We start from the raw sequence: 19,252 nt of genomic DNA on the forward strand, positions 1-19,252 counted from the left end.
TTATGTGCGTATGTACCATCTAGTCAGGCACCTGGCATATAGCAAAAAGTTCAATAAATGCCAATTAAAGAGGAGAAAGGAGCCAATTCCTGGACAGGACTAACCTGTCAAGCTGGGTCTTGGAATGAAAGTTGACTACAGATTTGTTCATCAAATACAGACGTGCTGCAAAGACTGCATCTCAAGTCTCTCGGGAATCAGAGCAGGAGACTTGAAGAGATGGAAACCAGACAGGAATCTTTGAGGACTTAGCACAAGGTTTCTCTAGAAGGTTCCATCCACCCCAGTCAGATCTGAGAGTAGGTCCAGCCTCAGGAAAACAACACCCCCCCCCTTTGTTCTATATCCCAAAGATCTCCAGTCTGATGAGGTTAAGGACCTGGAAATAATTAAAGAACACAGAACAGAATTAACCTCCTATAGCTGTCCTTGATGGGCCCTGAGCTAACACAGTGACCGGCTACCTGGTCACCAAATGACATGCAGATGCCAGACACAAGGTGTCACAGATGGGTTGGGCAAATAAATCCTTTCTAGGGGAGCCAATGTATCACATTCACTTTTCTTTCCATCTTTATCCAGGTCTTCATGATCCCTCATCCACCCACCCCTAGGCACTCCCCCTAACCCACCAAATTCCTTTTCTCCATCCTCTGGTTTCTCTTCCAGGACTGATACCTTAAGCCCCCCCCCCCCCCCACTGCCATGTCAAATTCTAGATCCATGTCTGTGCTCCTACTTCAGCCTCTCCACTGGGCCTGCTCCTCTCCCCCACCCCTGCCCAGTCCTGTCTAGCCCCTCAGCGCTTCTCTTTTCACCCTGTCACAAGGAACCTGCTCATGGTGGCTGATTCTGCCCCATGGATGCTGTTCCCTTCTCTCCATTGCTGGCGCTCCTGTTGCTCAGAGATGTGGAGGCAGTTGCTAAGAGACAGTGAAACGTCAGTACCTGGCCCTCGAGGAAAAAAAAAAGGAGCGAAAAGAGAGAGAGGGAAAGAGAGAAAAAGAGAGAGAGAGAGAGAGAGAGGGAGGGAGGGAGGGAGAGGGAGGAAAAAGGGGAGGGAGGGGGAAGACCTGGCTGGCTGGCGGAAGCCAGGGAACCAGCTGAGCTTTACAGAAGCAGCATTTAGATTCTGTGAACTTTCTTCTAAGCATCGTCCTGCTGGTTTCTCCTTTGGGGGCAAAAGAAGGTGAGGGGAGTAGGGGGACAATAGGCACAAGGACCACAGGATGGATGGGAGAGCCACCCAGGATGCTGCCCCAGGCTGGGGGAGGAGGTAAACCAGGAGACATAATCTGAGCTACTGAGCAAGCCGGCAAGCGGGATTCCAGGGGCTGGGGGGAGGGAGTCCCCTTCCTGTGTTCTGCGCTTGCTGAGCTGCGTCCTTGGAAGAGTAAGGAGGCTCCTGAGGGTCTGTGGGGGGTGTGGGGGGAGACCTTGTAGGGGGAGGCAGGAAAATGAGTTTAGATACAGGGCAGCTGGGGTGGGTGATTCCTCAATGGGTGAGACTGAAGCTGGAGGCAGTGGGAAGAGAGGTAGAGTGGGTTTTGAGGGGGCCTGGGGAGGGACAAGTGAGGACAGCAGGTGGACACTAGAAAAGTGAGAGACCCTCTCTCATCCTCCCCCCTCCCTCAAAGGGTACAGTGGAGGAGGGAAGCTAAACCACTTGGGGTGTCATCCTGGGGTCCCCAACTGCCTGACCAAGGGTGTGTGTGTGTGTGTGTGTGTGTGTGTGTGTGTGTGTGTGTGTTCAGGCTAGGGGGGCAGCAGCTGTGGGATGTTTATGAAAAATGAGGCTGGGATTAAGGGGTGGGGGTGAAGAATGCTGAAATAACAGTGGAGAGGGGGTGTGAAAGGGGGGGTGTACAGGCATCTGTGTGCGGGAAGAGGCTGCAGAGAAAATTAGGGAGGCAAAATAATAAGCAAGGCTAAATGTGAGGGAGTCATAGAGAACAATGCAGGATTGAGGGAGGGAGCGTAAGAATGTGGAGGGGAGTTACAAACAGCCCGTGTGTGTGTGTGTGTGTGTGTGTGTGTGTGTGTGTGTGTGTGTGTGTGTGTGTGTGTGTGTGTGTGTTCTTGGAGAGCTACTCAAGCCTGGGGTGGTCGGGGCTGATGGGGGTTTACTAGGAGGTGAGGAAGAAAAGGAGGAGCAGGAGGAGGGTGAGCACAGTTCCAGGGTGGTGACCATCTGAGGATGGCTCTGAGTCCTTGGAGTTGCTGGGACCTGAGACACAAGAAGCAGAGATCTTGGTGTCTGGTGGCCAGGAGGGAGCAAAGGACCCAGGAGAGGAGATAATAGAGAGGAGAGAGCACTGCACCCGGGATGGTTCTGCCTGAATGTTTTCCTGGTTTGTTGACAGAGGGAATTCAGCTCCCAACTCCTGAGCAAGAAAAAGCAGAGAGTCTGAGTTGGAGAGGTGATCCAGGCTCTCCCAGCTGACCTCCCAAGTCCTGGGCTCTGGGACAAATGGTTCTTTCCAGCCACTGCTGCCTTGACTGCAGGTGTCCCTGGGGCAGGAAGAGGCTCTCTGAATATTTCAGTACCTGCTGAGAAGGCCAAGGACTGAAGCTCCAGGGAGGCCCATGGAGACCCACTTCCACCCGGGCTCCCTTCCCAAAACGCCCACCCCAGGACGGCCTTGGACCTGAACCCCCTGGACCACACAGAGAAATGGCCCGTACAGAACCAGATGCAGTGCCCACCTCCTAATCAGTGGCTTGCAGGCTTTCTTGTGGTGCCAGGACCTTTCATCTGCTCTGGCCTCCCAACTCTGGACTTAGCAAAACAGGGGTATGGGTGACAGAGGCACAAAAGTCCTGCAGGGACCTTGCCAGGCCTCTCTCAAGGTTTGATCATCTTGACAGGCCCCGGTGTGGGGGGGAGGGGTGCTCCTAGTGCCCTCCTGCCACTCTGAAAGGATTTCCACTGCCACCTGGGTGCCCAGGCTGATGCCACCACATGCTCAGAAGCCCCACCTCCCAGGGCTCTGGGTCATGATGTAGACACCTCCCTACACAATGCCTCAGAATCTTCATCCCATGGCCACCATCACCATCTGGACAGGATCCCTCCAGCCCGGCTCCTGCCTGCCACCCAGGATGGGTGACATCTGTTTCCAGCTGCCTTGGCCTGGGCCCACCGTGCTGCTGGTCTCCCTGTTCCTGGCAGCTGGGGTGCTGCCCGCGGAGGCTGGCACCAGCTGCCCGGTCCTGTGCACCTGCCAGAACCAGGTGGTGGACTGCAGCAGCCAGCGGCTCTTCTCAGTGCCCCCGGACCTGCCCAGGGACACACGCAACCTCAGCCTGGCCCACAACCGAATTGCCACGGTGCCCCCAGGCTACCTGACCTGCTACATCGAGCTTCGAGTGCTGGACCTGAGGAACAACTCCCTGCAGGCATTGCCCGCCGGCCTCTTCCTGCACGCCAAGCGCCTGGCCCACCTGGACCTGAGTTACAACAACCTGAGCCTGGTACCGGCAGACATGTTCCGCGAGGCCCACGGGCTGGTCCACATCGACCTGAGCCACAACCCATGGCTGCGCCGCGTGCACCCCCAGGCCTTCCAGGGCCTGCTGCAGCTCCGAGACCTGGACCTCAGTTTTGGGGGGCTGGCCTTTCTCAGCCTCGAGGCCCTCGAAGGGCTGCCCGGGCTGGTGACCCTGCAGATCGGGGGCAACCCCTGGGTGTGCGGCTGCACCATGGAGCCCCTGCTCACGTGGCTGAGGAACCGGATCCAGCGCTGTACGGCAGGTAAGAACAGAGCGGGAGAGTGGGGCCATGGAGATGGGTGGTTCCTGGGGGGAAACGGGAGTTCAGGCTCACCAAGGCCCCGCAGAAGAGAAAGGGAGCTGGAGATCTCATGCACCTGCTGTGAGTCCTGATGCCTGTTGGCAGCAACACCCAGACTCGCTTGGTCAAAATGTGCTTTGTAGCAAAGTCTTTGCTGGGGGAGCTGTGGAGACCTACGCACTCAGGCAACGGCTAGACTGTGGCCTTTGCAGTTTTGATGCGACAGGATGAGGCAGGGAGAGTGTTGTTGGGTCAAGAGAGCCACGAAGAGACCATGTGTGGGCAGCTGTCACCTTGACTTAGGAGCCTGGCGTGCCTCGTCTCCACTGCACCTCCGATTTGGGAGAAAGAGAGAGAGAGAGAGAGAAAGGAAGAAGCTGAGAGGTGGGAGGAAAACTTCACAAGCAGTAGAACAGTGCTGCGGGTGTATTTCCTCTTTGTCTCTTAATGTCTCTCTCTCTCCTCTCACCTCTCTATCTTTCTCTGTCTTTCACCCTTTAACAATGACTCTCCACCCCACCTGTATCCCAAAAAAATAGCCACCGGGAATGGTGGAGCCATGTAGCCTCTACACCTCAGGGTATAATCCTGCTGAGAAGAAAGAAAGATAGGAAGGAAGGAAGGGAGGGAGGAAGGAAGGAAGGAAGGAAGAAAGAAAGAAAGAAAGAAAGAAAGAAAGAAAGAAAGAAAGAAAGAGGGAGAGAGAAAGGAAGGAAGCTATGAAAATCACTTGCTAAGAGTCAATCTCTTAGAGTCATGAAGGGCTGGGTGGCGGCACACCAGGTTGAGTGCACACATTACAGTGTATAAGGAACTGGGTTTAAGCCCCTGGTCCCCACCTGCAGTGGGGGGAAGTTTTACAAATGGTTAAGCAGGGCTGCAGGTGTCTCTCTGTCTCTCTTCTCTATCTCCCCCTCCCTTCTTAGTTTCTCTCTGCCCTATCAAATAAATAAAAGAAATAAATAGAGAAGGAGGGGGAGATAGAAAGGAAGAAAAGAAAAGAGGAGTTCAGGATAAGACCCCAGTTAGTTTGACTTTTGTTTTAAGATAGACAGCAGAGAGGCAGAGAGAGGAAAGAGAGAGAGAGAGAGAGAGAGAGAGAGAGAGAGACCACTGTACTGAAGCTTCCTTCAATGTGGCAGAAGCCAGGCTCAAACCTTGGGTCATGTGCAGGGCAAAGCAGTGCACTAACACGGTGAGCTATTTTTCCAGCCCTAGTCTGACCTCTAAACCTCTGCCTACTCTACTAGGCTCATGTTTTTCTGAGATCTGGAAAAACTCTTAGAGAAACACAAGTGGCTAATGCTATTTTAGGACTTACTATCTTCCAGGCCCTGTCCTAAGCATGTGACGTATCTTAGCTCACTGAATCTTCCTAAGAACTCTCAAGAGACATCCTCTCACTCTACAGAGTAAGAAAACCAGGACACAGAGAGGTTCAGTCACTTGCCTGATGTCACACAGCTGCTGAGGATGGGAGTCAGGACTTTGAACCCAGAATATGGATGGATACATCCTTAAGAGGTTCTAGGTTCTAGGTTAGTCAGAAGAGTCAGCCTGAGTTCTGGGCCAGTCAAATGGTCTCTATAGAGGTTTTTTGCAAAGTTTGAGGCACCTGCTATGGAGTTGAGAAGAAAAAGTAGGTCAGGGGTTGGTGGTGCCTGTATCACACAGGTTGGATGGGCCCCTGCCTCACCTGGGGATGTCCAAACCTGCCCTGGAAGCAAGTCCCATTCAGCTGTGGCCCCCAGTCCTCAGAAAACCCCCCCCCATAAAGTGGCACTGAATCTTGGTACAAGTCACCAACAGCAGAATGCCAGGATCTGAGCTCCCAGCCTGCTCAGAAGCCACTTTGACTAAGGTAGGAGTGAGAGGAGAATTGAGTAGGGAACTCAGGATGAAAATAGTTTAGGGGGGTGGGGGGGGGCTGTGGGTCACGATTCCAGAGTTTCCCCAGAGCTGTGGGAAGTAGTTTTCCAGCACCAAAATAGCTAGGGACAGGGGGGGGGGGGGTGTGAGGCTGCTCTCCTCTCTCCTGAGCAGCCTCAGGGGGGTCACCCCTGTCCTATCATCATCTCCTAGGCCCCCACTGCTTTGAGAAACAGCACTGACTCACAGTGAGGAGGAGAGGGCTTCCCAGATCCCAGCGGTTTGGCCTTATTGCCTGTTCAGAGAGTTCTGGGGAGAGGGGGTGACACCTATGGGTGTCAGGAATCAGACAAGCCAGGGCTAAGAGTCCAACTTCCTGGTCCTGCACAGACAGTGTGCCTCCCTCTCTCCTCTCTCTCTCTCTCTCCTCTCCTCTCCTCTCCTCTCCTCTCCTCTCCTCTCTTCTCTCCTCTTGAGAGAGGGTAAAGAATTTGCCAGTGTAGACAGGACATAACAATTGATTATCCTTTCTGCCTTTTTCTATTTCTTTCTCCTTTTGTTTTTCTTCAAGGGAATCCATGAACATGATCGCCCACAGAACATGAGCAAATTCTAACAGAGAGGCAGATGGCTATCCTGGAATGGTTCAATTTCAAGATAGCTCCCTCAATTTACCAGAGAGCTTTGTCAGCATCCTGATGCCCATCCTGCCCTCCAGAGGGGCCCCTTCACTGGACACAGGGTCTCTTCAGTGTTCCCACATCCCTAAGTAACACACACACACACACACACACACACACACACACACACATACACACCAGCTTCCCACTATCTCACCACCTCCTACCCACACACAGCAGACTTTGGAACTCCATTATTTTGATTTCCAATTGTCACTTCTGGGTGTGACCTTGTCCAGGTCAGGAGCTAGAGAACTGAACCATGCAGACAGCCTCTGGGGGCCTCACAGACCTCTGGGGTTGGTGCCCCGTTATGTCCTCCTTGTTCCCAGAATCAGAACCAGAATCTGGTTCCCCGTATCTAAGAAAAATGATGCCCGTTTGTTTCTCAGAAAAGTCTCTCCAAACCCATCCTCTCCTTCCCTACCATCAAAAAACTACTAAAGGGACAAAGTGTTGACCTACCACAGAACATAGAGTGCTCCCCCCCGCTTTTCTTTTCACATTGACTCTCAGGCAATTTAAGTGGGATGATGTCCAGTTGGTAAAAGCAGAGCGAGAGAGCCAGAAAATGGCAGAAAGCAAAAGGTCTCGCCTGAGATGAGTGGCTGATTAATATTTCTCCACTAAATCAAGGAAGGAATGGCTGCTTGGGAGTCAGCAGAAGTAGCAGGCCTGTTTCCTCCTCCTGAATGCCACTCTGGTGTCCCTGGCAAACTGAAACCAGTGACAGCCATTGTGCACTTATGTGAGGGAACCTGGAATTCAAAATGACTCTCCAATGTGACTAGGGCACGCAGTCCATTGAAGGAGGAACTCCAGACATCTATGTGTGTAATATACAGACCCCCACCCCAAGCTGTCCAGAGACGCCCAGCTGGGATAATAGTAAGCCTGTATTATATTTCCTTTTTTGTTTGTCTCTTTGTTTTTGTTTTTGCCTCCAGGGTTATCGCTGGGGTGCAATGCTGGCACTACAAATCCACTGTTCCTGGTGAACAATTTTTCCCATTTTATTGGACAGGACAGAGAGAATTCAAGAGGAGGAGAAGGAGATAGAGAGGAGGAGAGAAAGAGAGACACCTGCAGACCTACTTCAACGCTTGTGAAACTTCCCCCTGCCAGTGGGGAGCGGGGGCTCGAACCGTGTCCTTGTGTGGGTCCTTGCACACTTCATACTATGTGTGCTTAGCTGGACGCACCACTGCCCGGCCCCCACAGAAATATATTTCCTCTGTGCTTACTAGGTACTGAGAATGCATGTCATTTATGTAAGTCAACTCATCAGCACCTCATCACAAATCTGTGACGTAAATACTAGCGTCAGTTCTGCTTTACAGGTGAGTGGAATAACTTAACCACAGTCACCAAACTAGCATGGGACAGAGAAGGGGGTTTGGACCTAGGTCAATGTCACCAGACCCCTTTTCTTTTTCTATTGCCAGGATCCACTGGTCTGGGCTGACTTTTTCAGATAGAAAGAGAGAAGGAGAGAGAGAGAGAGGAATATACCACAGCACCAAAAGTTTCCTCTTGTGTAGTGGAAGCCAGGCTTGAACTCATGGCACAGCAAATGTATTCTCCAAGTTAGCTGTTTTGCCAGCCCAGAGGCCATATTCATTTTTTTTTATTTTTTATTAGTGGTTTAATAATGATTAGCAAGATTGTAAGATAACAGGTGTACAATTCCACACAGTTCCCACCACCAGAGTTGCGTTCTAATCTTTTCATCGGAAGCCTCCCTATTCTTTATCCTTTTGGGAGTATGGACCAAAATTCTTTATGGGGTGCAGAAGGTGGAAGGTCTGGCTTCTGTAATGGACATTGGCAGGTGGATTCATACCCCCAGCCTGTTCCTATCTTGCTTTAGTGGGGTAAGAGCCCATATTATTTTTTATTTTTATTTATAAAAAAGAAACACTGACCAGAAACCATAGGATAAGAGGGGTACAACTCCACACAATTCCCACCACCAGAACTCTGTATCCCATCCCATCCCCTCCCTTGATAGCTTTCCTGTTCTTTATCCCTCTGGAAGTATGGACCCAAGGTCATTGTGGGATGCAGAAGTCTGAAGGTCTGGCTTCTGTAATTGCTTCCCTGCTGAACATGGGTGTTAACAGGTCAATCCATATTCCCAGCCTGTCTCTCTCTTTTCCTAGTGAGGCAGGGCTCTGGGGAAGCAGAATTCCAGGACATATTGGTGGGGTCGTCTGTCCAGGGAAGTCTGGTCAGCATCATGTTAGTATCTGGAACCTGGTGACTGAAAGAAGAGTTAATACATAAAGCCAAACAAACTACTGACTAATCATGAACCTAAAGGCTGAAATAGTGCAGATGAAAATTTTGGGGTCTTCATTTTGTAGATAGTTTGTAGGCCTATTTTAGTTATATTTAAAAAAAAAAAAAAACTAGTAGACCCCATGTTCTTAACCCAGTAGTCAGTGCATCTGGAAAAAGTCATGTAGAGTAGTAGAAAAATACAGTGCTGGAGAGCTGGAGAGTCATTCATTCACACATTGAACAGAGATTCTTTGAGCACTTACAAGGATGGGACACTTCTGATGCTAAGAATGTTGTCTATAGAGGAGCTTGTGTGCAACAGAGAGGAGACACAAAATAAACTAAGTGCCCAGCAGTGATGAGCACAGTGGAGAAAAGCAAGGCAGAGTGGGTAAGAGAGGTTGTGCCTAGAGAAAGATGAGGTGGGATACTGTTATATATGATCATAAGAGAAAGTCTCACCAATCAGGTATTCTGTGAGCAAAGTCCCAAGAATTGGGAGGCTGAGCTGTGCAGAGACCAAACTCTGCAGAGACTCAAATGTAAACATTTCCCCTACCCCACCCTGGAAAGGGACCAACTTGGGGTGATGGAAAAGTACCCAGGAGGTGTGTGAGGATGAAGGAGAATGAACAAAGACAGGGCCACGTTGTAGCACACCGGGTTAAACGCACAGAGTATGAAACACAAAGACCTGCGTAAGGATCCCAGTTCAAGCCCTTGGCTCTCCACCTGCGGGGGTGGGGGGGAGGTTGTCACTTCACAAGCAATAAAGCAGGTCTGCAGATGTTTTATCTTTCTCTCCTCCTCTCTGGCTTCCCCTCCCCTCTCAATTTCTCTCTGTCCTATCCAACAACAACAACAACAAAAATGGGAAAAGATGGCCACCGAGAGAGAGAGAGAAGAGAAAGAGAGAGAGAACGAAGAGTGATGTAGAGCATATGTTGAAGAGTCTGTGCCCCATGCTGAGGACACTGGTCTTTACTGTGAGGAAGCCATAGGTAGAGTTTCAAGCAAAGAGTGACATGATGGGATTTCAAGTTTGAACAACTCTCTCAGTCATCTGTGCTGTGATGGCTGGAGGGGAAAAGTCCAGAACCCAGATGGGAACTGTCTTAAGAGAAGATAGAGCTTCATGAGTGGTGAAGTTGTGTTGCAGATGTCTCTCTTTCTCTCTCCCTCTCTATCTCCCTCCTTCAAGTTGCTCTCAGTCTTAGCAAATTAAAAGGGAAAATAGCTTCTAGAAGCAGTGCATTCATTGTGCAGGCACTGACCCCTAACAATAAACCTGGTAGAAAAAAAAAGTATACATAATAATAATTGTCTTCAGTGTTGTTGAGGGGCCAAAAGAAGGTAAACAGAAAATTGGGGGGGGGGGCAGGGAGACAGCATCATAATTATACAGAAGACTTTCATGCCTAGAGCTTGGAGGTGCCAAATTCAATCCCTGGCATTGACACAGGCCAGAGCTGAGCAGTGTTTTGGTGAAAATAAAGGAGGAAAGAAAGAAAGAAAGAAAGGGTGAAAGAAAGAAAAGAGAGGAAGGACAGAAGGAAGGGACAGAGGGAGGAAGGGAGGAAGGATGGAAGGGAAGAAGGAACGAAGAAGGAAGGAAGAAGGAAAATAGAATGGGAGGAAATAAGGTACAAAGTAAGGAAGGAAGAAAGGAAGGGAGGGAAAGAGGAAGGTAGGTCGGTAGGTAGGTAGGAAGGGAGAGAGGGAGGGAGAGAGGAAAAAGAAAGAAAATTTGGCAGTTAGAAAAAATTCAAACCAGTGAGATAGTATAATGGTATTACACAGGACTTATATGTGAGAGGTCCCAGGTTCGGTCCCCAGAACCACCCATATGAACAGAGCTGAGTAGTGTTCTGGTAAAAAAAAAAAAAAAAAAAAGAACTTTATCTGGGAAGAATGTAAGGTCTCCTTTCCATTGTCTTTCCTTCATAGAACTCACCCTCCCTGGTTGTGTGTTACAGATTCTCAGCTGGCTGAGTGTCGAGGTCCCCCTGAAGTCGAGGGTGCCCCACTCTTCTCCCTCACTGAGGAGAGCTTCAAGGCCTGCCACCTTACTCTGACCCTGGATGATTACCTCTTCATCGCATTTGTGGGCTTTGTGGTCTCCATCGCTTCTGTGGCCACCAATTTCCTCCTGGGTATCACAGCCAACTGCTGCCACCGCTGGAGCAAGGCCAGTGAGGAGGAAGAGATCTGACGTGACTTCCCTGCATCCCTCTGTGATGCCAGCCTACATGGCCACAGAGCACTCTGTATGAGCATTAACTTCTAGGATTTGGGGATGTTAGATAGATCAAGCTCACCTCTGCCCTCAAAGTACTTACTTCTAATATTGTGGGATTCCCAAAAACAACTCTCTTGAAGGCAATATGTTGAGCACCTAGTTATGTAAATCTAGAGATGTCATCAACAATGCCTAGAAAAGTCCAAGAGAGTGACAAAAGTGGAGGTGATTTGTGAACTGGCTCATCAAGAAATACCCACTTTATCAGGCAGACAAAGAAGGTCCAACATAAAAAAAAAAAATGGTGGAGGCCAGAATAGACATGGTTGAGGACAACAACAAAGAACTCCTTTTTTAAAATATAATAGAAAGGAGATGGTATCACAGACCTAAAACATGCCTTCTGATACCCAATCTGTCAGCCTTTGCTGCTGTCCACACTGCCTGCAGAGGGTGAGAACACTCCCTTGCCAGCCTTCTTGGCCGCCTCCTACCAGCGGCTACTAGGTGAGACCACTTCCTGTTGATTGTCCCCATACTACAGCACCAATGGCAGCCTCCTGTGGAGATGCCAGGTAGCAAGCTAAGATGGACACCTGCAGTGCCCTTTCTCCTACCTGTCTCCTGTCTCTCACTCCAGCTTTTTCTTCAGAAGAGGGGAGCAGGAGGTCCAGCAAAAGGGACAACAGAAGTCCTGGCACCCTGGGACTCCTACCCACCTGACTGTTTTTGCCATGGTGCTCATATAAAGAGCTCTCACCAGAAAACTTCATGGTGGGCTCCAACCCTGCAGCATGATGGAGAAAGTTGCAACACTTGAGCTCATAGGAAGACCAGCTCTTTCTTCTGAGCCATTCAGCATTTAAAATATATAAGGGTGAGAGAGTTGCTAATTACCAAGCACACACCAGTGTTGGGCACTGTGATAAACTCTCTCCAAAAACAGTTCCCTTTAATGCACAACCTTTTGAGATGAGCATTGATGCTTCTAGTTTACAGAGAAGGAAATTAAGGCTCAGTGAGGTTAAAGCCACTGGCTACTTAGTGAGCAAAATTGCTTTTATTCTGCTACTCCCATCCAAGTTGGGGAGCATCATCACAATTCCCACTAACATTAGATAAAAATAATAATAATAATGTGCAAGCAATCTTTATGAAGTTCTTAGTGAGGGTCAAGCACTGTTCTGGGCACTCTTACATCAATTAACTCAATTATTTCAATTTTCACAGCAACACTGCCTGGGGGTTTTTATGATTCCCATTTTGTAGATGAATTAGTTGTACAGAGCTGAGTAACTTACCCAGGGCTATCTGGATAAACTCCAGAAGGAAGGTGAAAAGCAGCTCAATTCAGGGAAACTGTATCTAACCATTCTGTCAAAAAATCAAGTAACTTTATGTACAAAGCACAGTCATCATCACTGTTGTCATCTTCCTCTTTACCATCAGTGTCCTCAGTTTTATCCTCTTCTCTATGTCTCTTCAGCACTGGACAGCTCCTGAAATGCTTTGACATCTTTCTCCTTGACTTCAGTCCTGTGTGGAAAACAAACCAAGCATCATTAGACTCCCATATGACAGGTGGGAAAATTGAGGTGCAAGAGTAGGTGGGACTTGTCTAAACAACTGGGTTAAGACTCAGGTCCAACTCAGTTCTCTTTCCAGGACTTTCCCAGGTACCTGAGAAAGAGAATGACTGGGAAGGCTTGGCAGTGGTGCCCCAGAATTCAATAATCACAAAAATGCTATAAAATCAGCTAGATAAAGGGCAATAAATCCCAGATTCTGTACAGATTTAGATACTTTTTCTGTGGGACAAATTGCAGCCTCTGAAGCATAGAAGCAGCACCAATAACAATAGAGTAGGACACACCTGCCTGGAAATGTGTAAATAACACATTAGAACTGGTGACTGTAGTGGCAGTTATGTAAAAAATAAAATATAATAAGAGGTCTGGGAAAAAGGAGAGGAAGCAGTGTTAACCCTGCCTATCTGAGCTTTGTTGTGCTTTGTTGTAAGAGTTTCAGAGGGTGGGATAGGAACTTTGACAGGACAAGGGAGGACTCTAAGGCACAGAATAGGGAAAGATTTTCAAAGCTGTCCACCTTGTCTCCCATACCAGCAGCCTTTCATCACCTCTTCAACATGGCAGAAATAAAAGGAATGGAGAATAATATAGCATCTTTCAATAAGTCTTCCCTAACTCATGCTTCCCAGAGCTAGTCAACCAAAAAGAGGGCCCAGAAACATTTGCTAGACCTGGGATACTTGAACCTGTGCTCCCAAAAATCTTGCTTACATCTCAGTTGGAAGCCTGCTCCTCCTGTGACATCTGGAGCAAAACTTTGCCTGTTCTCTTTCTCCACAACATTCAAGGTCAGGTGCACTGGGAATGCTCTCTACTGGACAAGATGACAACCTAGAGTTTTCAGGAGGCGACCTTTAAAATCATAGTCCTGCATAAGGTCCCAGTTCGAACCCCGGCTCCCCACCTGCAGGGGAGTCGCTTCACAGGCGGTGAAGCAGGTCTGCAGGTGTCTATCTTTCTCTCCTCCTCTCTGTCTTCCCCTCCTCTCTCCATTTCTCTCTGTCCTATCCAACAGCGATGACAACAATAATAATAATAAAAAAAAAACTAGGGCAACAAAAGGAAATAAATAAATAAAATAAAATTTAAAAAAATAAAATAAAATAAATCATAGTCCTAACAAGTAGCTAAACCTCCCATAGAAGGATGACTTCTACATCTATGATAATCTCCTAGAGGCTCTTGTTTGCAGAAATATAGTTCATATATTTTACAAATATGTGCTTTTTGTATAGAACTAGAACTAAACAAGAAACCAAATGTCCCATGAGATCAAATGTTCTTTTCAAAACAAGTATTTAGTCTCCATTCATGGCAAACTTTTCTGAAAATGATGCTTAGATATCAGTGACTAGATTGATGATTTTTCTCCAACTAGAAGGTTAATTAAAGTTAACTAAGGCACAGTCAAAAAAAATCATTAAACTTCTTTAATATGAAGGAATTTCCTGCTTCATCCTTATGCTGACCAGACTCAAGTTTATAGAGAGATAATCTCCTGAAGATAATCTACAAGTCCTAAAGGGAACTGTTTCTACATCCTTAGTGACCAAGAACCTACTCTGAAAGTCCTATGATTTTGTTAATTTTTTTCCAGAATGCTCATCATGTAAATGTTGGGTCACCTCTAGACCCATCTGTCTGTTCACCAAGTTCATATCTGTTGGATACTCACTGATATGGGGATGATCTTCCTATAACTTGGATCATGTTTTATGACTTCATCTACTCAACTGTTTATTGTATCCCTTAAGACAGTAAGATGGAAGCCTATTAGGGTTGAGGCAGTAATAACAGCTCCAAAAATATGTGATAGAAGATGCCTATTGACAACCTGACTGCTTCTCTCTATGTTCTATCCCTTGGAGATGTGACCTCATTGCAGATGCTTCCTTCATACCAGGCCTGAGGATATAAATGTTTCACCAACCCATGGGGCTCTGGTGATCAAGGCCTGGGTCAAGGATATTGCTTATTAGAAAAGACCCCACCTCTTCACTAAACTACTCTGGGCCAGTTGCTTCTCATCACTCCCAGAGAAATAGTCACCTATCTCCCCATCATGGGAATCCAGAAGAAATAGGTCCCAAAACTCCCTGACTCTTTTCAAGGAGCTTGATGAATGAGATTTAAACAGGCCAATAGAAGGTATTTCCCATCAACCATGAGGAAAGACCTGCAACCCCCACCCCCCAACGAATCCTCACAGATGTCATTGTTAATATGACTCTAAAATCCTTCCCAGTCCTAGAAGAGCATAAGGTCACAGACACCCATGTCCATCCCTCAGAAGAATATCATCCCAAAGCTAGAGAAGCTTATTTGCTCTCCCCACCCCCAGAAAGAGACTAAAGGGAAATGAGGAAGTCGCAAGGTCCTTTGTAAATCCCCACCATGTTTGCCACAGCAGTGGGTAGAGAGCTCTGGTTCCACAGAGCTTTACATTTTTCTAAGTGCTGCCCTATGGAATGTTGCTGTCTGGGGGTGGGCTAGGGAGGGGTTGGGGAAAGGGGAGATGTCAACCTTTGTATGGAGATGATTTTATAACCATGCACTTTTGTAACTGTGAAGAATTTTTTCATAAGTGTACATTAATAATAAAGAGTGTATAGTTTAACAAACTGTCTGAAGAGTTGTGAAGAGGAGGGAGAGAGAGGGAGGCAGGGAAAGAAAAAGAGAGGTAGGGTGGGGGAAGAGCTAGGCAGAATCTGGAGACTGTGTGCCAAAATATACACAGAAAAGGTCTATGGGGAGGGAGGAGATGGGAATAATTAGGAGATGTGCCAGCCATGGAGAGGCCTGAGTGGGAGGAGGAGGAGGAACATCACAGAAGCATATTTCTACCAGGCAAAGGAGAAGGCGCGTGTGTCTGTGTGCACACACCCCGGTGTGTAGGCATATTTTGATGCCTGAAATTACACAAAAGAGAAAGCATATGTCTTGTACATATTGGTGTTTGCAGTTTGGGTCATCCATAAAGCATGCCAAGGCAAGTGGGTGTGCATGCCTAGATAGTATCACTAAGGAGTATGAGCCAGGGAGATGGTCCAGACCAGTCATGTAGGAAAAAAACAAACAAACAAAAAAAAACCACCTAGTTCAGGCATATATGCATGAGCTAGACAAATGCATGCGGAGTATAAGGAGATGAATGAAGCCCTCCACTTGTATAGGCTCTGTCTCTGTCCTCATAGGTTCATGAGTAAAAGAGGTTATTCTCCATCTCCTGAATCTTGTGTGTGTTTTCTACACTGTTGGAAAGGGAAAAAAGTCAAACACTGTACCTTAGGAACAGGGACAGAATCAGAGGAAGCAATGTGTACTTTTTTTTTCAAGATTTTATTTATTTATGAGAAAGATAGGAGGAGAGAGGAAGAACCAGACATCACTCTGGCACATGTGCTGCAAGGGATCGAACTCGGGACCTCATGCTTGAGGGTCCAAAGCTTTACCTCTGTGCCACCTCCCGGACCACAGCAATGTGTACATCTACAAATGCACTGGCAGCCATCTTTAATCTGTAGAGGAAGTGGCTCTACATCACAGGAAGTGGTTCTTTCCTCTGATTGGGGATTTAACTACACTCTCTTCCCCTCATTCCAGCTGCCACAGGGTACAAACAAATACTGTACCAATAAGTATAGCCACCAGATGGAACACAGATACTCAGATCAAAAGATAAAGATTACGGGGGGGTGGGGGGAAGTGGTCAGTTACGCACCTGGTTAAATGCAAGGATCAGGATTCGAGCCCCTGGTTCCCCACCTGCAGAGGAGACACTCAACAAACAGTGAAGCAGATCTTCAGTTGCCTAACTTTTCCTCTCCCTCTCTATCTCCCTCTCTTCTCTCAATTTCTTTCTGTTCTATCCAAGAAAAATGGAAAAAAGAATGGCCATCAGGAGCAGTGGATTTTTAATGCCTGCACAGAGCCCCAGAGATAAGCCTGGAGGCAAAAAGAAAAAAAAAAAGATAAAGATACCAGGGCTTTCTGGAGTAGAGTGGAAAGGAGTAGAGCGGAAATGGACAGACCTTTTCTTTCAAACCCGAGTACCTAATAGAGACTGTAACTGAGCAAGAGCAAAATCACAACTAAGGGGCACAAAATAAGCAGATGTTTCATAGAAATGCAAACCTTGTGTATCTCAGTCAGTACTCTCCAACTGTCTTATGATGCCACTGCTTAGCAACTTTCAAAATGATATAATGGTAAAACATTTGTAGAACACTGCTGAGTACCAGATTCCATGTTTATGTTTCACTCTATATGGATCAATTCACTTCATTCTCACAACAATTCTGACTCGGGTCCCATTGTGAGAACCACTCACTAATGAAGAAACTGAGGCTCAGACAGGATCACATGACCCTCCCTCACAATCACACAGCTAATAAATAGTAAAGACAGTATTTAGGTATTTGATCGGAACTTAACTGCATTCAAGGGAGACAAATAATATGAGACATAATAAATAAAATCCAAGGCTTAGTCAGAAGTAATAGTAATCTCAGAGGTCCTCTACAATTAGTGAAAAAAAATGTAGGGATAAAATAGGTAAACAGGTAAAACCAACACACATCCTGTGTGTTTCATCACATCTTGCTTTGATGACTGCACTGGTCATGGTGGGATGGTTTTAACAGATGACCCCAAAATGTCAACAGAATCAAGGAGGTTTTGTTTTGTTTTGTTTTTTCGTGTGTGTGTGTGTGTGTGTGTGTGTGTGTGTGTGTGTGTGTGTGTGTTTACTGGGTTTGTTCAGAGAATTAGGACTTTCTCACTCATGTCTCATTCTAAATGCCTGTCAAAGGCTGTGCTACACAAGATATCCAGGGACCCATGGTCTTTCTGTCTAGTGATTCTGCCATCACAGAGGTCAGAGGGCCCTTTTCTGGATCCTCTGCAGTATGAAAAGCCTTAAGGGAAAAGCCTTTCCAGTCATGACATCATCTCCCCAGACAATAAATTTAGTCCATCTGCATATTAGATATCAAGCTTAGGCAAAAACTATATAGTCTAAACTATATACTACATAGTATTGTCAGGGGCCCTTCAGAATATACCTAAAATAGACCTACTAGCTATTTCCAAAAAAGAGACCCCAAATCTTCATCTGCAATATTCTTGCCTTTAGATTCATGATTAGTCAACAAATTGTTTGCATTTTTATGTTAACTCTTTTTGGGGGGTGTCCATAATGCCTTTATATCAATTTTATAATTATTTTCATAACAAACTTTTATATAATTTATTAGATTTATTTTGTGTATTATTTACTATTTTAATTTATTTTTTAACACATTTAGTGTCTTTTCCTTTTATTATACATTTTTGCTGGTATATAGAGGGATATAATTAATTTTATATATTGATGACACTCCTAAACTCATTAAATATAATCGTTAATTTGCAAGTCTTTGGAATCATTTTCTTGTTTAAAAAAATGATAATTTGTTCATTTTTAATTTGGGTTTTTGTAATTTCTTCACTTACATATTTTGTTAATTTATTTATAAAATAAAAAACATTGACAAGACCATTCCATACAATTCCCACTACCAGAATTCTGTATCTCATCCCATTTCTTTTTTTTTATATATATTTTTTTATTTCTTTATTGGGAATTAATGTTTTACATTTGACAGTAAATATAATAGTTTGTACATGCATAACATTTCCCAGTTTTCCATATAACAATACAACCCCCACTAGGTCCTCTGTCATCCTTTTTGGACCTGTATTCTCCCCTACACTTATACCAGAGTCTTTTACTTTGGTGCGATACGCCAATTCCATTTCAGGTTCTACTTGTGTTTTCTTTTCTGATTTTGTTTTTCAACTTCTGCCTGAGAGTGAGATCATCCCATATTCATCCTTCTGTTTCTGACTTATTTCACTCAAGATGATTTTTTCAAGGTCCATCCAAGATCGGCTGAAAACGGTGAAGTCACCATTTTTTACACCTGAGTTGTATTCCATTGTGTATATAGACCACAACTTGCTTAGCCACTCATCTGTTGTTGGACACCTGGGTTGCTTCCAGGTTTTGGCTATTACAAATTGTGCTGCCAAGAACATATGTGTACACAGATCTTTTTGGATGGATGTGTTGGGTTCCTTAGGATATATCCCCAGGAGAGGAATTGCAGGATCATAGGGTAGGTACATTCCTAGCCTTCTGAGAGTTCTCCACACTGCTCTCCACAGAGGCTGGATGAATTGACGTTCCCACCAACAGTTCAGGAGGCTTCCTTTGACCCCACAACCTCTCCAGCATTTGCTGCTGTTACCTTTTCTGACATTCTCACAGGAGTGAAATGGTATCTCATTGTTGTCTTTATTTGCATTTCTCTGACAATCAGAGACTTGGAGCATTTTTTCATGTGTTTCTCAGCCTTTTGGATCTCTTCTGTGGTGAATAGTCTATCCATGTCCTCTCCCCATTTTTGATGGCATTATTTGTTTTCTTGTTCTTGAGTTTGGCAAGTTCTTATATATATTGATTTTTAAACTCTTGTCTGATGTATGGCATTTAAATATCTTCTCCCATTCTGTGAGGGGGTCTCTTGGTTTGGGTAATGGTTTATTTTGCTGTGCAGAAGATTTTTAATTTGATGTAGTCCCATAGGTTTATACTTGCCTTAGTCTCCTTTGTAATTGGATTTGTTTCATTGAAGATGTCTTTAAAATTTATGCGGCAGAGTTCTGCCAATATTTTCCCCTAAGTATCTGGTAGTTTCTGGTCTAACATCTAAGTCCTGGATCCACTTGGAATTTACTTTTTTATTTGGTTAAATAT

General features: G+C 46.1%; 1 protein-coding gene across 1 annotated transcript; it reads left to right on the forward strand.

Annotated features, from left to right (window-relative positions):
* The first annotated feature begins 1,083 nt into the window (after positions 1-1,083).
* On the forward strand, positions 1,084-11,979 carry LRRC55 (leucine rich repeat containing 55). Its single transcript, XM_060176203.1, has 3 exons — positions 1,084-1,276; positions 2,364-3,754; positions 10,602-11,979. The coding sequence occupies exons 2-3, from the start codon at positions 3,022-3,024 to the stop codon at positions 10,835-10,837; spliced, it is 969 nt and encodes a 322-aa protein (XP_060032186.1). The 5' UTR covers positions 1,084-1,276; positions 2,364-3,021; the 3' UTR covers positions 10,838-11,979.
* Positions 11,980-19,252: the final 7,273 nt, after the last annotated feature.

The sequence above is a fragment of the Erinaceus europaeus genome, chromosome 17 (assembly GCF_950295315.1).
Source record: "Erinaceus europaeus chromosome 17, mEriEur2.1, whole genome shotgun sequence".
Taxonomy (NCBI): Eukaryota; Metazoa; Chordata; class Mammalia; order Eulipotyphla; family Erinaceidae; genus Erinaceus; species Erinaceus europaeus.